Source organism: Procambarus clarkii, chromosome 63, assembly GCF_040958095.1.
Source record: "Procambarus clarkii isolate CNS0578487 chromosome 63, FALCON_Pclarkii_2.0, whole genome shotgun sequence".
Taxonomy (NCBI): Eukaryota; Metazoa; Arthropoda; class Malacostraca; order Decapoda; family Cambaridae; genus Procambarus; species Procambarus clarkii.
In genome coordinates this window covers 15,626,347-15,648,557 of record NC_091212.1, presented here as the reverse complement: position 1 = coordinate 15,648,557, position 22,211 = coordinate 15,626,347, and the positions used below count along the sequence as shown (strand labels likewise).

General features: G+C 41.7%; 1 protein-coding gene and 1 long non-coding RNA gene across 2 annotated transcripts in view; one reads left to right on the top strand and one right to left on the bottom strand.

The window, feature by feature from the left end:
• LOC123769491 (uncharacterized) overlaps positions 1–22,211 on the top strand; it is a 51,857-nt gene that overhangs the window by 13,955 nt on the left and 15,691 nt on the right. The window contains exons 2-5 of the mRNA XM_045760637.2: positions 11,080–11,268; positions 14,712–14,829; positions 15,618–15,738; positions 21,471–21,507. Of these exons, the coding sequence (XP_045616593.1) occupies positions 11,080–11,268; positions 14,712–14,829; positions 15,618–15,738; positions 21,471–21,507 (465 nt within the window). The remainder of the gene's footprint in view (positions 1–11,079; positions 11,269–14,711; positions 14,830–15,617; positions 15,739–21,470; positions 21,508–22,211) is intronic.
• LOC138354481 (uncharacterized) lies at positions 891–3,781 on the bottom strand. The gene is made up of 2 exons (XR_011223577.1): positions 1,645–3,781; positions 891–1,144 (listed from the first exon to the last, which is right to left on the bottom strand). It is a non-coding gene; the product is annotated as an uncharacterized lncRNA (long non-coding RNA).

Genomic DNA, 22,211 nt, shown 5'->3' with positions numbered 1-22,211 from the left:
TTCCCTGGGTCTGAGTGAGCAATGAATTTGGTCTTACAACCCCTGACTTTATTTACTGCTCTCCATATGTCTTTAAGGTTCTTAGTATTACCAATGGACTGAGCAAAGTCTTGCCAGTTTCTGACCAGGGGGAGAAAGATACTGGCAGTATGGGGCGTTAAAGTTTATTGAAGATTAAATTCTGCAGAACATGTAAATATATAAAGTTCCCATAAAGTAAGTAATTATATAAAGTTTATATTAAACACGGTTTATATTATAGACTTAACAAAGTTGATATTATATAAAACTTAATATTTAACATGTAAATATACAAAGTTTCAAATATAATTTAAGGAATATATAACGTTTATATTAAAATATATAAAGTAAATATATAAAGTAAATATATAAAGTAAGAATTAACAGTAACAATTCCAAGGACTAGATTTAACTTAAAAGGTACACCCGTAGTAAGTATGAGACCTTAGCCTATAGTGACATGGAAACTAATTCTGCAGAAACCTAAAGGTTAACTGGTACTAGAATTAAGGCCGAGTGCAAATGTGTAGTAATTATATAACACTAGGATATAACAGGCAGGACACAAAGAATAACTAATAAGTGAGAGACCACATAACACGTAATGTACCCGGCCAAGAGGCCGTAAAAGACCTAATGGATAAGGAGAAGGGGGTGTGACTACAAGTAGGGCTTACTAGCACCTAGACTGGGCAAAGTATTAGCTGCGGACAGCGGGACACTTGGGGACCGGCGCTGCACCCCCACCGCAGGCCAGCGGCCGGACCCCCTCCCCCGAAGGGCGAGTGCCAGCTGGCCGCGTGAGGCACTCCATGTAGCAGAGCAACAACGTCCCGTCTGACGTAGGATGTGAGCACTACTCTTCCGCCTGCCGTTTGCCATTATTTCTGATGTGGCGAGCCCGTCCCGAGACAGCTGGGTGCGGGGCGTAGTCATCTGAAGTCAAGCCTAGCGCCGAGAGGGCAGCGCGTAGGATCCTGGAGAAATCTCGCCTGGTGACAGGAGCGCTTGTAGGATCTGTGCTTGTAGGATCCGAAGAGTGTTGATTCCTGACCATGTAAGCGATACCTGGTCCAGTCGGAGCGTGCGTCGATTTTTTGTCGCGTAGCTCACCTCCCCCGGGCTGAAAGATATAAGGCAGTAAGGGTGGGCAGAAGCGGCGTGCAGTGTTATCGTGACAGGCAAGAGCACAGACGAGAGGGAAACCCTAGCTGAATCAATACGGAGACGAAAAACGGGGGAGGGAGCCCGGCAGCAGGAATTAAGAGAAACCTTAATTAACAATCCTGGATGAATAAAGAGCATCCGAATAATTATACTGTAGCAATGAAGGGGGGCTAACAAATCTAAGAATCTTCCAGCAAACGGAAGGGGGAAGTACCTTTGCTAAGAGCAAAGGTGGGAGAAAACCGGTAGAACAGCAAGGAAGCACAAAGCAACTATAACAGGGTAATACGAAACACTATAAATCTTGAATATAAACAATACATATACCAAGAACGGGTATAACAACTAAGCAACATATACATAAACAATAAAATGGAATAAGAACCAATTCTTAAAGCCAAATCTATAACATGCTTGTGTCCTAAGCGGATGTAGAATGTGAGCGGGGAACATTACCCTTGGTCTCTATCCCATCTCTGCCTCCAGACGGGTGATTGGGCTGGATAGAAGCCAAGGAGTCTGCCTTGAGTGGCCGCTGAGTGTAGTCTTGTGTTGTCAATGAGCGTCTGCGAGCCGCAGCTAGTACGCCGTGAACTTCGGCAACATCTTTAGAACAGGAGCAAAGTGAAATCGACGGCAGGGAGCTGCCATTCAGTAACTGTAATAAGGATAATAATAAGAATACAATGTCGTAAATAATCGTACAATGAAGAATACAATGTAATATCGTAAATAACAGATGACGGCAAGTGCCGCAGAATGGAAGAAATTAAGAAAGCAACGCCAAACCATAATAACAATTTATATTTTAATAAAATAATACTGGAATGACAGTAACGGTACGGAATAATATTAATACTGCCATATAGCCCAGCAAATAAAGAGAAGATAATAGTATTAACGTAGGCCCTGGGCGGTTGCATCCCGGCACCGCTGCGTGCGTTGATGGTGATCAGAGGAATATCCGTCTCGCGTTCTCTTCCTCGCCGCAGTAGGGTGTGAAGGGGGGGGGGGGGTTCCGGCTTGTCGTGGCTGCGAATAAAGGGAACAGAAGAAACCGGCAGTGAGCGCCAAGCGGGCAGAGCGCAGTGGAAGGAATAGCGGTTGGAGGTAAGGGGCCCCTAACCTAATGATAGATGAGGTAAAATTAAATAGAATACTATTACGTAGTAGGAAACAACAATGGCGAAGGAACAAGAAGAGTAAAATAGCCCAGAAGGCCGGATGGCCAAAGAACGTTAGCGACCTATGGCCAACAGCATGCTGGCTGCGCTGGCCAACCACAAGCTGGCCGACGTCATGCTAACTGACTGACTTGAGCTTGCCGAAAGGAAGGCCGAATGGCCAGTTTTTTGCATGACACCGTGCGTGAGGCCATGCTAAACTTCTCGTTAGCATCCGAATGTACCTTAATGTACTGTCGATACGATGAAGAATGGGTGGTCAAATATAATGCACAATAATCAGAATATATAAAGAGGGAAACGAGTGTAATAGGACGAAATAACCGGAGGAAAAAAAAATTGTGGGGGGGGGGGGCCCACCCGAATGCACTGCAACTAGCGTACCTTAGCTGAAATTAACTTAAAGGCAGAGAGGCAAAGCAATAGATTAATACAAATCCTAATTGATAGTCCCTTAATAACAAATTGAACGTGAAACATAAACAAAGAGTAAATTGCGGGAGAAAAATTTGCCGTAATAAATACAAATCAAATTGCGAGTCCAACAATAACAGATTTAACAGACACGCAGACGTAGGAGGAACCAAGGGGACGTTTCCCACAGGCGAGCCCGCACGGCTGGGGGGGGGGGGGCGGAAATGACAGAGGGCCGAAGAAAAGATAACGTCGCCGAGGCGCGCTGGACGGCACACAACCCGGTCTGAGAAAGGACATAGGCCCAAAAGCGAGAGGCGATAACGTAGAATGGGGTGGAAGAATGCGGAAGTAAGCGGGCGAGACCGAGTAAACAGGGAGCCAGGGGGGGGGGGGGCAACCGATAAGCCGCGGCTCGCGCACCGCTAGCCATACCTAGACAGGAAGGGGAGAAGCATAAAGGTAGCCCAGCAAAAGACTAGTAATTAGTAATTAGTAACTCTGCAAATAGCACATCCTGGCTGACTTAATAATTTACTTAGTAACTCTGCAAATAGCACATCCTGGCTGACTTTACTTAATAATTTACTTAGTAACTCTGCAAATAGCACATCCTGGCTGACTTTACTTAATAATTTACTTAGTAACTCTGCAAATAGCACATCCTGGCTGACTTTACTTAATAATTTACTTAGTAACTCTGCAAATAGCACATCCTGGCTGACTTTACTTAATAATTTACTTAGTAACTCTGCAAATAGCACATCCTGGCTGACTACTTAATAATTACATAGTAACTCTGCAAATAGCACATCCTGGCTGACTTTACTTAATAATTTAATTAGTAACTCTGCAAATAGCACATCCTGGCTGACTTTACTTAATGACGTAAGGCAAGGAAAAATGAACAAACATACTGAACACAGCAACGCGAAATTAAACATGCGACATGAGCAAAGCATCAACTGTCGGAGTAAATTAAGGTAGGCTGTTTGGGAAAAGGAATCCGAGGTAATCTGAAAGCAGGAGGCATGTTAGTGCTGAAATGTAGAACGTGATTAAGAGGAAGGGCAAGGCATGTCGCGAGATGTCTGCCAGTACAAAATAAGGAACCTTCCATATAAAGTGTGTAAAAAACATAGTTTACATTGTCTTAGGAAGGCAAAGAACGGGATATCATTAAATATACGAGGTTCCCGACGACGCTTCGACGCCGCCATCTGCTGGAGTGTATCGTGCCCCAGGCAACGTGGGGGCCACCCCCCTGTCCAGGTCACCTGAATAGGGCAAGGCATGGCACGTGATATCTGCAGGTACAAAATAAGGGTATACAATCGGCGTGCATATATAACCATTTTTACATTAAGAGAACGGAGGTGAAGCATAACATAAATATAACCAAATAAGTAACGTGAATAAACTGCAAGAGCCAAGCGTAAATACTGTAACCACTGAGGAAACTAAACTGCAAAGCTAAGCATAAACTACTGTAACTACCGATGAAACTAGGCAAAAAAGGTTTTGCGGCACTCCTGCTGCGGCACATTCAAAAAAAAAGAGAAAAAGGAGACCCCAGGAAAGGGGGGGGGGAAACGTAGCCTGAATAAACAAGCGAGAAGCAAGGGGGCCGCAACACCGAAGGCAAGGCGAACTAGAAGACCTTACAGACGTAGAAGCAACAAGCGTAGTTGAACGACAGAGGAACCGGGGGAAGAACATAGCTAACAGCGAGACTAGGCGTAAACGAAATAAAGAAAGGGGAACCCAACAAGTGCAGGGCCGGAGGCATAAAGCAAGAGGCGAGGGGCCACAACTGCACCTCGCGCATCCTGGCTGCCTAGAAGCCACAGCGAAGGAAAGGGGACTACTAACTGAAGACACTGCCAAGGAAACAAAGGATGGCTGAGACAAAGAATAACGTAAGCTAAATGTAACAAATCGCCCTGTAGTAAACAAAAAATGTTTTTATAACAAACATAAAGGATGCACGACACAAGTGTAACCAAATAAGTAACAGGGATGAATAGTGGTGAATGGGACATTTCGCCCTATAATAAATAGAAACATACTTAATGACAACCATAAATGAAGCACAGCACAAATGTTACCAAATAAGTAAGATGTATTAAATTGGGTAGGCTAAATGGAACATATCGCCCTAGAATAAATAAAACCAATTTTACATTAAGCAACGGAGGAAAGCATAACATAAATAACCATAGAGTAACGTGAATAAACTGCAATAGCCAAGCATAAACTACTGTAACTACCTATGAATCTAGGCAAATTGCAGGGCCAGGAAACGAAGCTAAAATAAGGGCCCGCGAAACTGCAAATAGCACAGCCTGTCTGACTTTACTTAATAATTCTAGGAACTCTGCAAAACACATCCTGTCTGACTTTACTTAATAATTCTAGGAACTCTGCAAAACACATCCTGGCTGACTTTACTTAATAATTTCTTAGTAACTCTGCAACGAGCACTGCCTGGCTGACTTCACTTAATAATTTACTTAGTAATTCTGCAAATAGCACATCCTGGCTGACTTTACTTAATGAGGAAGGCAGGGTAACATAGGCAAGCATACTGAACACAGCAACGTACAAATAAACGTGCGGCAAGCAACGCATCAACTGTCGGGGTAAATTAAGGAGGCTGGTTGGGAAAGAGAGTCGAGGTAACCTGAAACAGGAGGCATGTTAGTGCTGAAATGTAGAACATAATTATGAAAAGGGCAGGCATGTCACGTGGTATCTGCAAGTACAAGATAAGGGTATACAATCGGCGTGGATATATAGCCATTTTACATTAAGAGAACGGAGGAGATGCATAACATAAATATAACCAAATAAGCGACGTGAATAAACTGCAAGGGCCCAGCGAAAGTACTGTAACTACTGAGGAAACTAGGCAAAATGCAGGGCCAGGGAACGTAAAGCAAATTAAGGGCCCGCAAATACTGCAAATAGGACGTCCTGTCTGACTTTACTTAATAAATTACTTATAACTCTGCAAATAGGACATCCTGGCGACTTTACTTAATGACGTAAGACAAGGAAAAGTGAACAAGCAAACTGTGACACAGCGGACGCGAAGATTGAACGTACGACATGCACAAGGCTACGGGCGGCCGGGGAGCGGTTGCGAGGGCAGCGGCGAGGGCAGGCGGAGTGAGGCGGAGCCCTATTGTGCGCCCGTATTTATACGGCCCCAAACTGCCCGCGCAACGCCGCGGGACGCGCTGCGCAATTGTTTCTTTCTCCCCCGCCAGAAACATCCCCGCTTGTGATGCAAGCAGTGACCATTATCTGTCCCGCGCCTCCTTCCTCACCTGACTGCATTCCCTTGCCACTTCCAACATTGTATTTTTCTCTTCATCCCTCATTCCATTTTTTAACCATTCTTTATGTGCACTCCGTAGCATTCTCTCCCACCCCTTGACTTGCTGATCATTGGAATATTTAAATTTCTTAGGTCCATGCGTCTTGCTTCCCCTGCCCCCGTTATTTTCCCTCTGTACTAATTTCTCTATGTTCTCGACCATGTCCTCGTAAAAACTATCAACGCAGAGCGGCGTGTATTGTTGATACCAATCTCCCATATTTTGAATAAAATAATTTTTCATGTCTTTATTAATATTTAGCCTTTTCCTTTGAAAGTGGACTTGTTTTTAACATTAATACTAATGGGGTCAAGTGGTTACAGTTTCTACAAGATCATCCAGATACCTGTCTATTGGGAAACAATGAACCAACTCACATCAGGGGAGGACGGCTTGACTATGCCTGCATTTTAAACTCTCAGGGGATTATGGGGGAGGCTCGGGTTGTTCGGGAACTAGCTAGTGACCACTTTGCCTTGAACGTTGAATTACCACTGGGGAAAAAACCAGAGGAATAGTTTCTGATAAACACTCATTTTCTATCAATAACATTTACTATAGAAAACTCGAGTCATGAGTATACCGTACACTTACATGAACTCGCAAGCAATTTAACAAACAGAACACTTCTCCATATGAGAGAGAGAGATAGACAGGGGAGTGGAGTGGAGTGAGAGAGAGAGAGAGATGGGAGAGAGAAGAGAGGGAGGAGAAGAAGAGAGAGAGAGAGAGAGGAGAAAAGAGAAGAAATAGAGAGAGACAGACAGAGAGACAGAGAGAGAGACAGAGAGAGAGAGAGAGAGACAGAGAGAGAGAGAAAGAGAAAGAGAGAGAGAGAGAAATGGCAAAATGGCAGGCAGCAAAGTAGACAGACAGGCAGGCAGGCAGGCAGGCAGGCAGACAGGCATGCAGGAAGGTAGGGAAGCAGACAAGCAGGCAGGCAGCCAGCATGATACAGGCAGGCACAAGCAGGCAGAGGTGGACAGGCAGACAGGCACAGGCAGACATTCACAAACAAGCAGGGCAGTAGGCAAGTAGGCAAAGAAGCAGGCACATGCAGGAAGGTGGGTTTGTGTTTACTATTTGTGGCTACAGGATCGAGCTGCTAACTCTTCCACCCAGGTGTCCTAACAGCTGGTGGGCTAATGTACTGACTCCCGACCTATTTTGTCACTACCATGTCTACTACATATTTCTCTCTCTCTCTCTGGTATTTCCTTGGAAAATGTACACAGGTTTTAACCTAGGACTGTGCGTGACTTCACTTAAACTAGATATGGGAAACTGGTTTACTGAGAATTATATAAAATATATAAATCTAATATTTCCCTTGTAAATTTATGTAATATGATCTTTATATTGTATATTATTTAATAAAGAAAAAAAAGACTTTCACTCTCTTCACTCTTGGAGCCGGTCGGCCGAGCGGACAGCACGCTGTACTTGTGATCCTGTGGTCCCGGGGTCGATCCCGGGCGCTGGCGAGAAACAATGGGCAGTTTCTTTCACCCTATGCCCCTGTTACCTAGCAGTAAAATAGGTACCTGGGTGTTAGTCAGCTGTCACGGGCTGCTTCCTGGGGGTGGAGGCCAACACCGGGCCGCGGGGGACACTAAAGCCCCGAAATCATCTCAAGATAACCTCTCCACTACCTAGGAGCAGCATATGGTGCTGTGGTCCAAGATGGTGGGTGTGTGTGCGGCAAGACCTCCACTCTCTCCACCAGCTAGGAGTATGGTGACAGTGGTCCAAGATGCTGGATGTGTGTTTGGCAAGACCTCCACTCTCTCCATAATAATGCTGCACTCGGCATGCGTTATTATAGATTTAATAAACAATAAGACTATTTAAATTGATGAGAAGTTGGCCAACTTCCGATATAAATTTTGATTAAGGAAATTATAATAAAGTTAATGTTCCATTTATATATGCCCCTCCTAGTGATAGAGAATAGTTAATAATTTACATCTATACAAGTATTTTAACACAAAAATACGTTTTCTTAGATTAGGCTTTTTGAAATTTCAAACCGGTGAACTTAAACCGGTAAAAAACTTTAACTGCTCACTTTGAGAAATTTTTAAACAAACTTAACTTAGCTGTAAAGTTATCAAGACTGTACTACATCGTTTATTGGCAAGTTCCACATCCTATGTTCCCTGGAATACGACCCTCACGAAGAATTGTTTTTACATCCAAGTACCCATTTTACTGTTGAGTTAAACATAGGCTATAGTTAAGGATTTGCTCCCAGTAAATCCTCTCCGGCCATGATGCGAACCCAGGACAAAGCGCTCGCGGAACGCGTTCCGCAAGTATCTTACCACTACACCACGAAGACTTCTTAAGGTTAGACAATTGTGTCTCCACAGAGTTGTTATATACAATAAGAACTCATGGCAATAAGTTAGCCTAGTCCTGGGCGGCACCCCCAGCAACCATTAAGGTGATGAGTGTGCCCTCCGGAAGCAGTTTAAATTAATGAAAGTTTATGATGTATCAGAATATACACTGAACATAAACAGTGTGCGGCCTCATGAAATCTGCACTAAGGAAAATATGGTTTTCGTATGAAGTAAGGATTTCCCCTGGAGCCTGGTTCCCCTCATGGCTCGTATGAGGTGAGGAGCCCACCCAGCCTTCAATGTTGCTGTGTAAAGTGACACTTAAAGATGTTCTCAGGTTGCTGGAGTTACTTGCCCAACGCGGGGGTTGTTGCTCTTACCATTAAAGCTCAACTTACATACAATATGTGTAAATTGGTTTTCATAATGAATATTAGGTCTAGAACTATGGTCACGAGGGGGACCAGGCTCCAGGGTGGGATCCTCACCTCATATGAGCCATGAGGGGGACCAGGCTCCAAGGGGGATCCTCACTTCATACGAGCTATGAGAAGGATCAGGCTCCAAGCGGGGGAGTCGTCACATCATATGAGCCATGAGGAGCAAAAGGCACCAGGGGGGGATCCCCCACCTCAAACGAGCTATGAGGAGGACCAGGCTCCAGGGTGGGATCTTCACCTCATATGAGCCATGAGGGGGACCAGGCTCCAGAGTGGGATCTTCACCTCATATGAGCCATGAGGAGGACCAGGCTCCAGGGTGGGATCTTCACCTCATATGAGCCATGAGGGGGACCAGGCTCCAGGGTGGGATCCTCGCCTCATATGAGCCATGAGGAGGACCAGGCTCCAGGGTGGGATCCTCACCTCATATGCGCCATGAGGTGGACCAGGCTCCAGGGTGGGATCCTCACCTCATATGAGCCATGAGGAGGACCAGGCTCCAGGGTGGGATCTTCACCTCATATGAGCCATGAGGAGGACCAGGCTCCAGGGTGGGATCTTCACCTCATATGAGCCATGAGGGGGACCAGGCTCCAGGGTGGGATCCTCACCTCATATGAGCCATGAGGGGGACCAGGCTCCAGGGTGGGATCCTCACCTCATATGCGCCATGAGGTGGACCAGGCTCCAGGGTGGGATCCTCACCTCATATGAGCCATGAGGTGGACCAGGCTCCAGGGTGGGATCCTCACCTCATATGAGTCATGAGGTGGACCAGGCTCCAGGGTGGGATCCTCACCTCATATGCGCCATGAGGTGGACCAGGCCACAATGGCGGCCGTCACGGGTCACTGCCGCGTCTTCTAACATTATCACTCTTGAGGTGTTCGGGAGGAGAAAACCTTCACACATACTACACTTAACATAAAGAACAAGAAGAAGTGTATTTCTAGCAAGATGGAGAATATGTCATTAACATCAATGATTATGGCCATGTTTAGTGAGAAGAACATCAAGATAAGTTGGTGACCTACTTCACTAAGATGCCAGCAGGAAACTCATTATGTAGACTTATAACTTTGGTTAGCACATTTGAAGAACTTTAACAACATTGTTTCTAGATCAGTTTAGGCTGTGTTGTTCCGCTATTCTGTGCTGTGGGGGCTATGCTGTGCTGTGGGGGCTAGGCTGTGCTGTGCGGGCTAGGCTGTGCTATGGGGGCTATGCATGCTGTGCTGTGGGGGGGGGGGCAAGGCTGTGCTGTGCGGGCTAGGCTGTGCTATGGGGGGCTAGGCTGTGCTGTGCGGGCTAGGCTGTGCTATGGGGGCTATGCTGTGCTGTGGGGGGGCAAGGCTGTGCTGTGCGGGCTAGGCTGTGCTATGGGGGCTAGGCTGTGCTGTGCGGGCTAGGCTGTGCTATGGGGGCTATGCTGTGCTGTGGGGGGGCAAGACTGTGCTATGGGGGCTAGGCTGTGCTGGGCTATGCTATGCTGGGCCAGGCTGTGGACCAGCATAAACTAGATATTTATAAATTCCAGACTAGTTAACATCTACATTTGTTTCTGTGATAAAGGTCCGCGGGAGTTAATGAGAGCTGCATTATAAATAGTGGTACTATTTATTGGCAATATGTTGCTGGTACTGCATTATATTAAGCTCTTGGGGGGGGGGGTAGAAATAGCCTAAGCTACTTTATCCCTTTGAGATGCATTTTCTTGTTTCAATAAACGTACTTGAACTTGGTGCTTGTTGACTCCAATTTCTTCAGTAGAGGCAAACAACAATTGTGAGAATTATAGTGTTAAAACTGCAAACAATTGAGAGATAAAGAACCAAAAATATCTGGAAATTATTGGTTGTTAAACAGTTGAGAAATTTGAATATAAAAATATTTCTAGAAGCTTAGACGGTTGAGGACTGGTAACAGTGTTGCCACACCTCAGTGTCTTATTTTGTCTCCCAAATTTACTCCCCAACTTGAACATGTCGGGAAATATTTGCACAAAAAGAGTTTGGTTTTTCAGGTAACATCAGTACGTGCTGTAGGAGAATGGTGTAACCTTTATTTATAAACAATGATAGAGTATTACATATTGTTTGAGAGGTTAAGTTGGTAATTGTAGGGAGGCGAGTGTGGCAAGAGTGGACAGAGCATGGCGGCGTCAGTTGCTGGACGACGACGACGGAGGACGGACGCCGCCGCTGCTGCTGCTGCTCTTCTGCCACGTGCATCTCTTCTCCCTCCTCACTACCTCACAATGGGCGCCGGCAGCAGCTCTACCTCACAGCTCCGCTGCAGTGTCTCAGATGAGGTAATTAACCCCACCTCCTCTTTCCTCTCCAAATACATCAACATTTTTCATTTATGAGTAATTGTATGTGACGGGAGTCTGGGTAGGGATGTATGTGACGGGAGTCTGGGTAGGGATGTATGTGACGGGAGTCTGGGTAGGGATGCATGTGACGGGAGTCTGGGTAGGGATGTATGTGACGGGAGTCTGGGTAGGGATGCATGTGACGGGAGTCTGGGTAGGGATGCATGTGACGGGAGTCTGGGTAGGGATGCATGTGACGGGAGTCTGGGTAGGGATGCATGTGACGGGAGTCTGGGTAGGGATGCATGTGACGGGAGTCTGGGTAGGGATGCATGTGACGGGAGTCTGGGTAGGGATGCATGTGACGGGAGTCTGGGTAGGGATGTATGTGACGGGAGTCTGGGTAGGGATGTATGTGACGGGAGTCTGGGTAGGGATGCATGTGACGGGAGTCTGGGTAGGGATGTATGTGACGGGAGTCTGGGTAGGGATGCATGTGATGGCATCTAGGTATGGATTTATGGGGTGGGAGTCTTGAGTAGCCGGTCGGCCGAGCGGACAGCACGCTGGACTTTTTTTTTTTTTTTTTTTTTTTTTTTTTTTTGAGATATACAAGAGTTGTTACATTCTTGTAGAGCCACTAGTACGCGTAGCGTTTCGGGCAGGTCCCTGGAATACGATCCCCTGCCGCGAAGAATCGTTTTTTCATCCAAGTACACATTTTACTGTTGCGTTAAACAGAGGCTACAGTTAAGGAATTGCGCCCAGTAAATCCTCCCCGGCCAGGATACGAACCCATGACATAGCGCTCGCGGAACGCCAGGCGAGTGTCTTACCACTACACCACGGAGACTGTTCTTACCACTACACCACGGAGACTGTGGTCCTGGGTTCGATCCCAGGCGCCGGCGAGAAACAATGGGCAGTTTCTTTCACCCTATGCCTCTGTTACCTAGCAGTAAAATAGGTACCTGGGTGTTAGTCAGCTGTCACGGGCTGCTTCCTGGGGTGGAGGCCTGGTCTAGGACCGGGCCGCGGGGACACTAAAAAGCCCCGAAATCATCTCTAGATAACCTCTAGATCAGGGGTCTCCAAACTTTTCAATGTAAGGGCCACATTATATATTTCCCATATTTATGCGGGCCGGAGGAATAAAAAATGAAATTGCTATTTTGTATAACTAAGATAAAGGCATTGTCAAAGTAGAGAAAAGAATATTGTACAGTGTTTGTGCTCCCTGAAACGGAAGCAGCGAAGCCCCACTCGCCCTCCATCCCCACAATATACAGTTATACACAACTGATTGGTTGTAATGCACAACACATACCTACCAGTATTAGTATCTGTGCGTCACACTATCGAGAGAGAGGAAAACTGACTCGGGCTGAGCGCCACCAGTCAGCAGCCCCAGCTTTGAATAATTCTGCGATGCCATTCGTATGATAATTATTTTTTCAAGGCCACCACACGGATTTGTTTGGAGGGCCGGATGAAATTATGTGGCGGGCCGGATGTGGCCCGCGGGCCATAGTTTGGAGACCCCTGCTCTAGATGGTTATAGCTGGCCCACTAAGTGTTACTCGTTTTTCATTTATGTCTTACGTAGTCTGTGTATGAATATTTCAGCCCGTCCTCCAAAAATGGGGAGGTAAATATAATAGCACAAATAAGTGCAATTATGTACTATTCATAGCAGTCAGGAATTGTACATATTTTCACTTAGTTATTAAACCTTAGTTATTAAACCTTTTCACTTAGTTATTAAACCTTAGTTATTATTAATACTTAGTATTAAACCGTACTGTCAAATATATTGTATTTGAGTTTACCTGAAAAGCTGAATAGAAAACTACGACCTAATCTGACCGTCCTAGTGTTTGAAGATAAGCATTTTATTGCTTCTTAATTACAATTGGTATTTAACCTATAGCTATATTGATATTACAGTTTTATGAAATTAACAAAACAGAACTAAAAATATCATTAAATTGTAAAGTAATTCAGGATATTTTCAAACTTTATATAATATATCTTTAATAAAACTGAAAAAGAAATTCCAGAGACATTGATTATACCAGTCAATACGTTTATCATTGTAGCCATGCAAGAAGCCATACGCGGTCTTCGCTTCACAGAAGAGAAACACATCTTAGCTGACCATGATATATTGGTAGGCTGCTCGCCCACTGATGCACTTGTCAATATGTGTCCTTTGACGGAGTTATTACCACACCTTTTATTATTGTGACCTTTAGCGTGAATTATTACCACACCTTTTACTATTTGTGCACTTTAACGTCAATTATTACACCTTGTATTATTGGACACTTCAACGTGAATTATTACCACACCATGTATTATTGTGCACTTCAGCGTGAGTTATTACCATACATTTTATTATATATTTTAATGTGAATTATTGGAATAATTTTCGTGAATTATTTCTCTTGTGTTAAAAAAGTTTAATCCATAATACTTTATTATCTAAAGGACGTTAGTAGTCTAGTTTCTGAAAATGAGATGTAATTTAAATCATTAAATACCTAATAGAAAAATGCTGGTTAAATAATCTTGCCAGTTCAGGTACTGGATTCATTATGTTCCTCTATAACAGATCCACAACTAACACCTGAATGGATTCATTGTACATAATAGGGCATTAAATTAACATAGTCTAGTTAACTAATGTGCAACAACTCCCTAGAGATCGCAAACAGCTGTCAAACTTGTTATTCATACGAACAAACATTAACAGGGCAGGAATAAATTATTTGAAACATTTATTCATCAATATTGTCTAAGGTATTCATTGTGTTATTCAGATAATATTGTCTAAGCTGTTCATTGTGTTATTTAGACTGATGTTGAAACCGGTAGGTTATTCAGCGCAAAACATTGAAGTATATATAAAAATTAAGGATAAATAACATAATATATACAAGAAAACAGCTGCTCTACTTTACTTTGTCAAGGTTTGGCAAATAATAAATATGGGATTAGCTGCTAGTTTATCGCCATATGTTGATATGATCCGCGATAATATGAATGGCATATGTTTATTGCTCTGGTTGAAGGTGTGTTGTCTGAAACCACCTTCCAATCATAAATATTTGGTCAAAAGCAGCGTCTTTTGTTTTTAAGACCTTTATTAAATTGCCTCGATTTTTATTAGATTACTGAAAACCATATACAGTACTTAAGTTTTTTTAGCTTGGTTAAATACAGCTTATTTATGAGGGGATAATACTACAAGAATCTTAAGAAAGTTAAAGTTTTTAAAGACGCTTTATACTTTTTGCTTGTATGTTGAAAATCTTTACAAACGTTATGCTGCATAACTGATTAGCTAACAGTAACATGACAGTTCAGTTTTTGTCTTGGAATCGATTAAGTTTAAACTTTCTTTAACCTGGGCTTCTAAGACGAAGGTTTTTCCTCAGATTCGCAGCTGTGGCAAGATCTTGGAAGACTTCGAGAAGCATGACTTTGATTGTGCTTCCTTGGGAGGAATGAAAACTGTTTATAAGATGTTTCACTCAGCACTCGACGAGATAAAAAGTTTGTATTATATATTAAAGTTTGGATTATATATTTAACGTTTAATTGTAGTTGATTCTTAATAATAATTTAACATTCATTATGCTGACAAATACAGGCAACATATTTATAGCAAATATTGTGTTATATTGAGAATTATACATAAATTAACGGTATAATGTTCCATTTATCCAAAACAATAGTTTTTAATTTTTTTAATTGTTTATTTCCATAGAACATTAGTTTCCAAACTGGAAGCCATGGCTCTCCCTCCAGGGGCCCTTTTTGCAATATGTAAGGGGGGCATAAGTTGAGACAGTGTACAGGTTATGATACCAGAGGAGACCTGTATTGAGTGTTGGGGGCATAAGGTGAGGCAATGTACAGGTTGATACTAGAGGATACTAGAGGGGACCTGTACTGAGTGTTGGGGGCATAGGTTGAGGCAATGTACAGGTTATGATACCAGAGGGGACCTGTACTGAGTGTTGGGGGCATAAGGTGAGACAATGTACAGGTTATGATACCAGAAGGGACCTGTACTGAGTGTTGGGGGCATAGGTTGAGGCAATATATAGATTATGATACCAGAGGGGACCTGTTCTGATTGTACGGAGGTCCATTAATAAAGACAATATATGAAAAACTAGTAATGCCCGTAAAGAGTTTGGGAACAACTGTTCTAGAAAATATACAATTGCAGGAATAATCATAGTTTAGTATTTGTTGTTTTGAAGAGAAATCTACACGTGATCTTTTGACGTGGAGGACTTATCTCGTTTGTTTTACCATAACGTGTTTACTTACAGCAAAATGCACACTCGAGGATGACTGCCAAAAACTGGTTGCCTGTACAGAGTTTACAGAGAAGAGTACAGAGAAAAGCACAGATAAGAGTACAGATAAAAGAACAGAAAAGAGCGAGGCTACGTAAGTATGACTTTGTGTTTAATAATTAACCTTTAAATAGACTCAGTATGCGACTATAGCTTACAGTAGGAAGGCAAGCAATATTTATCTGACAACTGTTGAAAGATCACAAGTATGTATTGGTGAAGCGTCGTTCATTTACGCTGTTGCAGCTTGGTGCGTAACTAATATTTATTGATAACATATACATACGCTGCCACCGCCTCTTACGTAACTAATATTTAGTGATGAAATTTTCGCTGCTGCAGCCTCGTGCATAAGTAATATTTACTGACAATATTTACACTGCTGCAGCCTCAAGTGTAACTTATACTTTCTGATAACAATTATACTGCTGCAGCCTCGAGAACAACTAATATTTATTGATAACAATTACGCTGATGCCGTCTCAAGCGTAACTATTATATATTGATAACATTTACGCTGCTGAGCCTCGTGCGTAACTTACGCTGCTGAAACCTCATTTGTAACTAATATATATTGATAACATTTACGCTGATGCAATCTCAAGCGTAACTAATATTTGATGATAACATTTACACTGCTGCAGCCTCGTGCGTAAATAATATTTATTGATAACATATACGTTGTAGCTGACTCAAGCGTTGCTAACATTTATTAGTAACAATATTTGAAGTTTATTATTGAAGAGTAAGATTTGCATAATATCCCTCAATCGGCCACTTGTCATTTCTCTTATATATAAGAGTAACTTATAAGACCACATTATTTCTGGACCACCATACACCAGTGTCATTGTGTTAAATATGAACAAATGTATACTTTCCCCATAAACTTGTCCTGAAGTTACCAGCCATGTATACTTTCCCCATAACCTTGTCCTCAAGTTACCAGACATGTATACTTCCCCATAACCTTGTCCTCAAGTTACCAGACATGTATACTTTCCCCATAACCTTGTCTTGAAGTTACCAGACATGTATACTTCCCTATAACCGTCTCCAGAAGTTACCCATCCTGTATACTTTCCTCATAACTTTGTCCTGAAGTTATCCGCCTTGTATATGTTCCCCATAACCTTGTTCTGAGGTTACCAGCCAAGTATACTTTCTCCATAACCTTGTCCTGAAGTTACCAGCTATGTATACTTTCCCCATAAACTGTACTGAGTGTTGGGGGCATAAATTGTCTTGAAGTTATCAGCCATGTATACTTTCCCCATATCCCTGTCCTGAAGTTATCAGCCATGTATACTTTTCCCATAATCTTGTCCTGAAGTTACCAGCTATGTATACTTTCCCCATAACCTTGTCCTGAATTTACCAGCTGTGTATTCTTCCCAATAATTTATATTTTGAAAAACATAAATTAAAAAAGATTCACAACATGGTTTTACACCTCTATCATGGATGACATTATAGAGGTGTACAAGTGGATGGGCACAACAAGGGCAGATATTGGTAGGGTGTTGAAAGTATCAACAGAAGACAGAACATGAAACAATGGGTATACATTGGATAGATTTAGATTTAGAAAAGACCTGGGTAAATACTGGTTTGGTAACAGGTTTGTTGATTTTTGGAACCAATAACCACGTAACGTGGTGGAGGTGGGGTCCCTTTATTGTTTCAAACGTGGGTTGGACATGTATATGATATGTATCCGGTATCTGTGCATGGGGGTCTACCACTGCAAACCACCTTAAGCCCATCATCACACAGCAAAAATCTGCTATCAGAATGATAACTAACTCAGCTTTCAGACAACACTCAGCTCCCTTGTTTAAATCCCTAAACTTGCTAAATATTAACTCCCTCCACACATTCTCTTGTGTCAACTACATTTACAAAACCCTGTTCTTAAATGCAAACCATGCTCTGAAACTCTCCCTGGACAGATGTAATAGGACCCATTATCACCACACCAGAAATAAATATATCTTTGATATCCCCAGGGTCAAACTTAATCTGTGTAAACACTCTATGCAAATTAAGGGACCTAGTTTATGGAACTCACTCCCTAGTGAACTGAAAAACTGTAAAACTTTTGCCTTATTTAAAAGCAAAACCAAAAAGTACCTAACTTCATCTTCTTAGTTTCCTACACTGAGCTTTAAATTTGCTCTGTACCTAGTGTTACCCAATCTCCTAATTTTTATGTAATTTCAAACAACCTTATCATTGTGTTCATTGCTGTCTTCTTTTATGTGCTAGCCATATGCTGTATTGTGACTACCAATTTTTGTCAACTACCATTCAAGCTGTCATTGCAACCAATCTTATATTGTTTCTGCTGTATTATGCCTACCAATTTTTTTGTCAACTACCATTCAAGCTGTCATTGCAATCAATCTTAGCTACCTATGTGCTTTAATATACTGTACCTACAATTTTCTCTCATCTTTTTTTTTCATTTCATGTAATCTGTTATCATTTTTTGTCTATAATTTTGCAAGTATTTACCTCCTTAAAATTTTCTTAGATTAAGGACCTGCCCGAAACGCTGCGCGTGCTAGTGGCTTTACAAGACTGTAATTACCATATTTGTATCCTCACATTCCTTATGTACATTCTTGTATATGCATAAATAAATAAAATAAAATAAATAAATAAATAAATATGAGTGGGATTGAGTGGTTATAGGGTCATTCCATGTGAATTCACCTAAGGCCTCCCACTCGACCCTTTCTAAATCTAATAAAATTTTGTAATAAAGTAGCCCTAGACCCCAAATGAAAATGACAAATATTTGAGCTCAATCTTCTTTGGTTCTTAAATAACAGGTCCATATTCTCGTCCCGTTAATGCGTAAATAACCACAAAAATTACCAACTTGGCCCTTTGTTAAATCACGAATAGTGCCCAGGGAGGTGTGAAATTTGGCATACCAGGGCAACTTTTGGTGCGGAATACACCAGTGTAATAAAAAATGTAGTTTGGGTAGCCATTCAGCTACCAATCCATGCTAATATCACTGCCAATATATCTCAATATGCGTCATTCCCAATTTGGTTTTGAATGACACTATTGGATAGAGCAGATTTTTCTGTACAAGAGTAACTTATTTAGATTGGGATCTGAATTCTTAGTTCACCAGCCACAGGACTCTGAAAATTACACTTTTATATACGAGGCGTACGTACATGAAGGCTATTGCAGGCTGTTAAATCCAGAGCATGGCAATTTGCAGAAGGCAAATGTATTCATTATTATTGTAATATCCTTGCTTTGGTCCATTATGGCTGAACCACTACCAATCTAAAAGATTGGCAAACCCATCGTCTAGGGTCCACGCCCGATAGCCAGGTAAGGCTAGCCACTTTCTCGCAGGTTCCCAAGCATGTTAGTTGGGTGTCTGACAGGTTCCCAAGCCTCATGTGGAGTCTTTATCCTAGGATTATCCTCTGCAGTAGCTACTGTGATTAGTCGCAAATCTTTTTGCTTTACATGGCATTTCTTCTTCAAGGGATTGCAGCAAGTTTTTTGCAAAAATTCAAAGTTCGTCAACATCAAAGCTTCATGATGGAGGCCTACTTGAGATTCTCCAAGTTCAGTTCACTTCGCTTTGCTATCAGTTTTTGATCTTCTGCACTATACTGTTTTAGAAACTTCAAGCCTTTGTTGGGAGTGTAGGTTGTCAAGTGACATTCAGAAGAGCCACGCTCATGGCTAGCAATAGCACATGACAATAAACCAATGGAATCCTGATTCATGACGTATCTGTAATCAAATTCAATTCAAATTATTTAACTAACTGAATACAGTAATTTCAAGTGAGACCTGGAATACATTAATATTAATATTGCTTTTTATTTATTTGTGTATTTATTGCAAGTAAATACACAAATTACTAAACAGCAATGTTTGACCTGCTGACACGATACTACAAAGATGTAAAGATAAATATAGAACAGGAAACAAAAATAGCACTGATTGTTTAATAATAATTCTGAATCCCACCCAAAAATAATCTAATCAATGAAGCTTGAAATTTTTCCAATCAGCTTGGATATCAATTTGCTAGCAGTCATGATCAGTGCACAAAGAAGATGGAGAATCATAATTTGATTTTTTCGATATCGCACCAAGGTATGTCATTTTCAGAGTCCTCTGGCTGAACTAGGAATTCAGATCCCAACCTAAATAAAAGTTACTCTCGTACAGAAAAATCTGCTCTATCCAATGGTGTCATTCAAAACCAAATTGGGAATGACGCATATTGAGATATTTTGAGATATATTGGCAGTGATATTTGCATGGATTGGTAGCTGAATGAATACCCAAACTACTTTTTTTGATTACACTGGTGTATTTCGCACTAAAAGTTGCCCTGGTATGCCAAATTTCACACCTCCCTGGGCACTAGTCGTGATTTAACAAAGGGTCAAAGTTGGTAATTTTTGTGGTATTTACGCATTAACGGGACGAGAGCTCATTCAATATGGACCTGTTATTTAAGAACCAAAGCAGATTGAGCTCTAATATTTTGCAAAGTGTCATTTGGGGTCTATGGCTATCTTACTACAAAGTTTCATGGCATTTGGAGAGGGTCGAGTGGGAGCCATAGGTGACTTTTTGGTGATTTGAGATGGAATGACCATATAAATAGGAGCTGCCTCGTGTGGGCCAATAGGCCTTCTTCAGTTATCTATATTCTTATGTTCTTATAACCTTGCCCAGAAGTTACCAACCATGTAGACTTTTCCCATAACCTTGTCTTGAAGTTACCTGCCATGTGACCTTTACCCATAACCTTGTCCTGAAATTACCAGCCATGTATACTTTTCCCATAACCTTGTCCAGAAGTTAACACCCATGTATACTTTCCCCATAACATTGTCCTGAACTTAGCATCCATGTCTAATGCACTGAGTAAGCCATAAAGCGCTAGAAATTAAACTTCCATGTTGAAAAAATTTCATTATGACGAGGATTTTTTAATCACATCTGTTGACTCTTCCGAATATATAGTAAATGTACATATTGATTGTTCCTTGCTACCTGCTAATGTTAATGTATAGGTTTTTCAAATATAATTCTATTAAGAACGCAGTAACCTCAATGCTAAAATTCTAAGTCTTATAAGGTTTAGTTAAACAATCGAAATATTCTGAAGAAAATAGTCAAAGAAAGTTCAAGAGATAGTCCAAGAAAGCGTTATTTATTTGTTCATTTTATTTTTGTCGGTGATCCATCAATACGTGTCAATTAAACAAATCCTGTCATTAAGATTTACATCATTTCTTTCAGTACCGTGTTGTCAATGAACCAATTGACTTACATCGTGGTAGTTAATCTTAGAAACAGCCTCCATCATAGTCGTCAATGTTTGTAACAAACTCCATCGTGGTAGTTAAGCTTAGGATTAGCCTCCATCATGGTATTCAATCTCAGGAACAGCTCTCATTAAGTGTCAGTACCATTAAGGAACTTTGAAGCTCCTCGCTGACGAAAAATGGAATTATGAAGCCTCAAGACCGTCTCTAATTCCATTTCCTACAAAAGTATTCGTAAAATATAGACTTGGTTGTCATGTATTTACAATCTAAACAAAATATAATTGTAGCTCCCGGCACTGAAGGAAGACTATGCCAGACTATATGATGCACTACAGCCTTAATGTTCCTTAATAGTCAGTGTTTGGGATAGTCTCATAACAAGACTATCACTTAATGACATCACTATTATAATTTAATAAACTATTTGTATGTACATTATAGAAGTTTATATTCTGATAAATAATGTCGTTACAAATATTTATCTATATTGCAGTGAGCCAAAAGAGATGAGTGAGAAACAGAAGAAAGAGGTAAGTAAATATTAATTAGAATGCTTTTCTTTCTACATTTCTGACCAAATTTACGCACTGTTTTCAAACATAAAATATATTCTATCCAACTTAAGTTTTTGGGTTATAGGTATTACACAATCGGTTCCTCAGTTCCTGCATTTTTTCCTGACATATTTTATCTTTATGTATGCATTAGGCATTCCTGTTATGACCTACAGGAGGGGTTACTGATCAGTAGCCAGGTTTGATCGTTTGTCTCTCTCTCTCATTCTCTCATTCTACCTCTCCCTCACTTTCTCATTCAACCTCCCTCCATAACATATAGTCTCATTCTACCTCCCTCTCGTATTTTATTTCCCTTCTCCCATTTTCCTCTACATCAGTGTCCCTCCCATTCTACTTTACCCCCTCTATATCGAATGTATTGATGGTGTTTATTTCACAATGGGTCCGCCTGTTGCTATTGGAGGCTCTTCTGTCTCGAGATAGTGATCCAGTGATTATATCTTTAAGTGAACTGATTCCAGATCTAGTCAATATCTTTGTCAGCATACACGCAGCAATCCCTTTTACCCTTATTTCAATCGATCTTAGCTTGGTTTCTAGTCTTAAGTTCATTTATCTTATCCTGATTAGAGATGCGAGGTATGTTATCTTCCCTCTTTCTCTGACATGTCCTATGTTTGTGTGTTGCGTTACACCTCTACTACCAGCTCACCTGC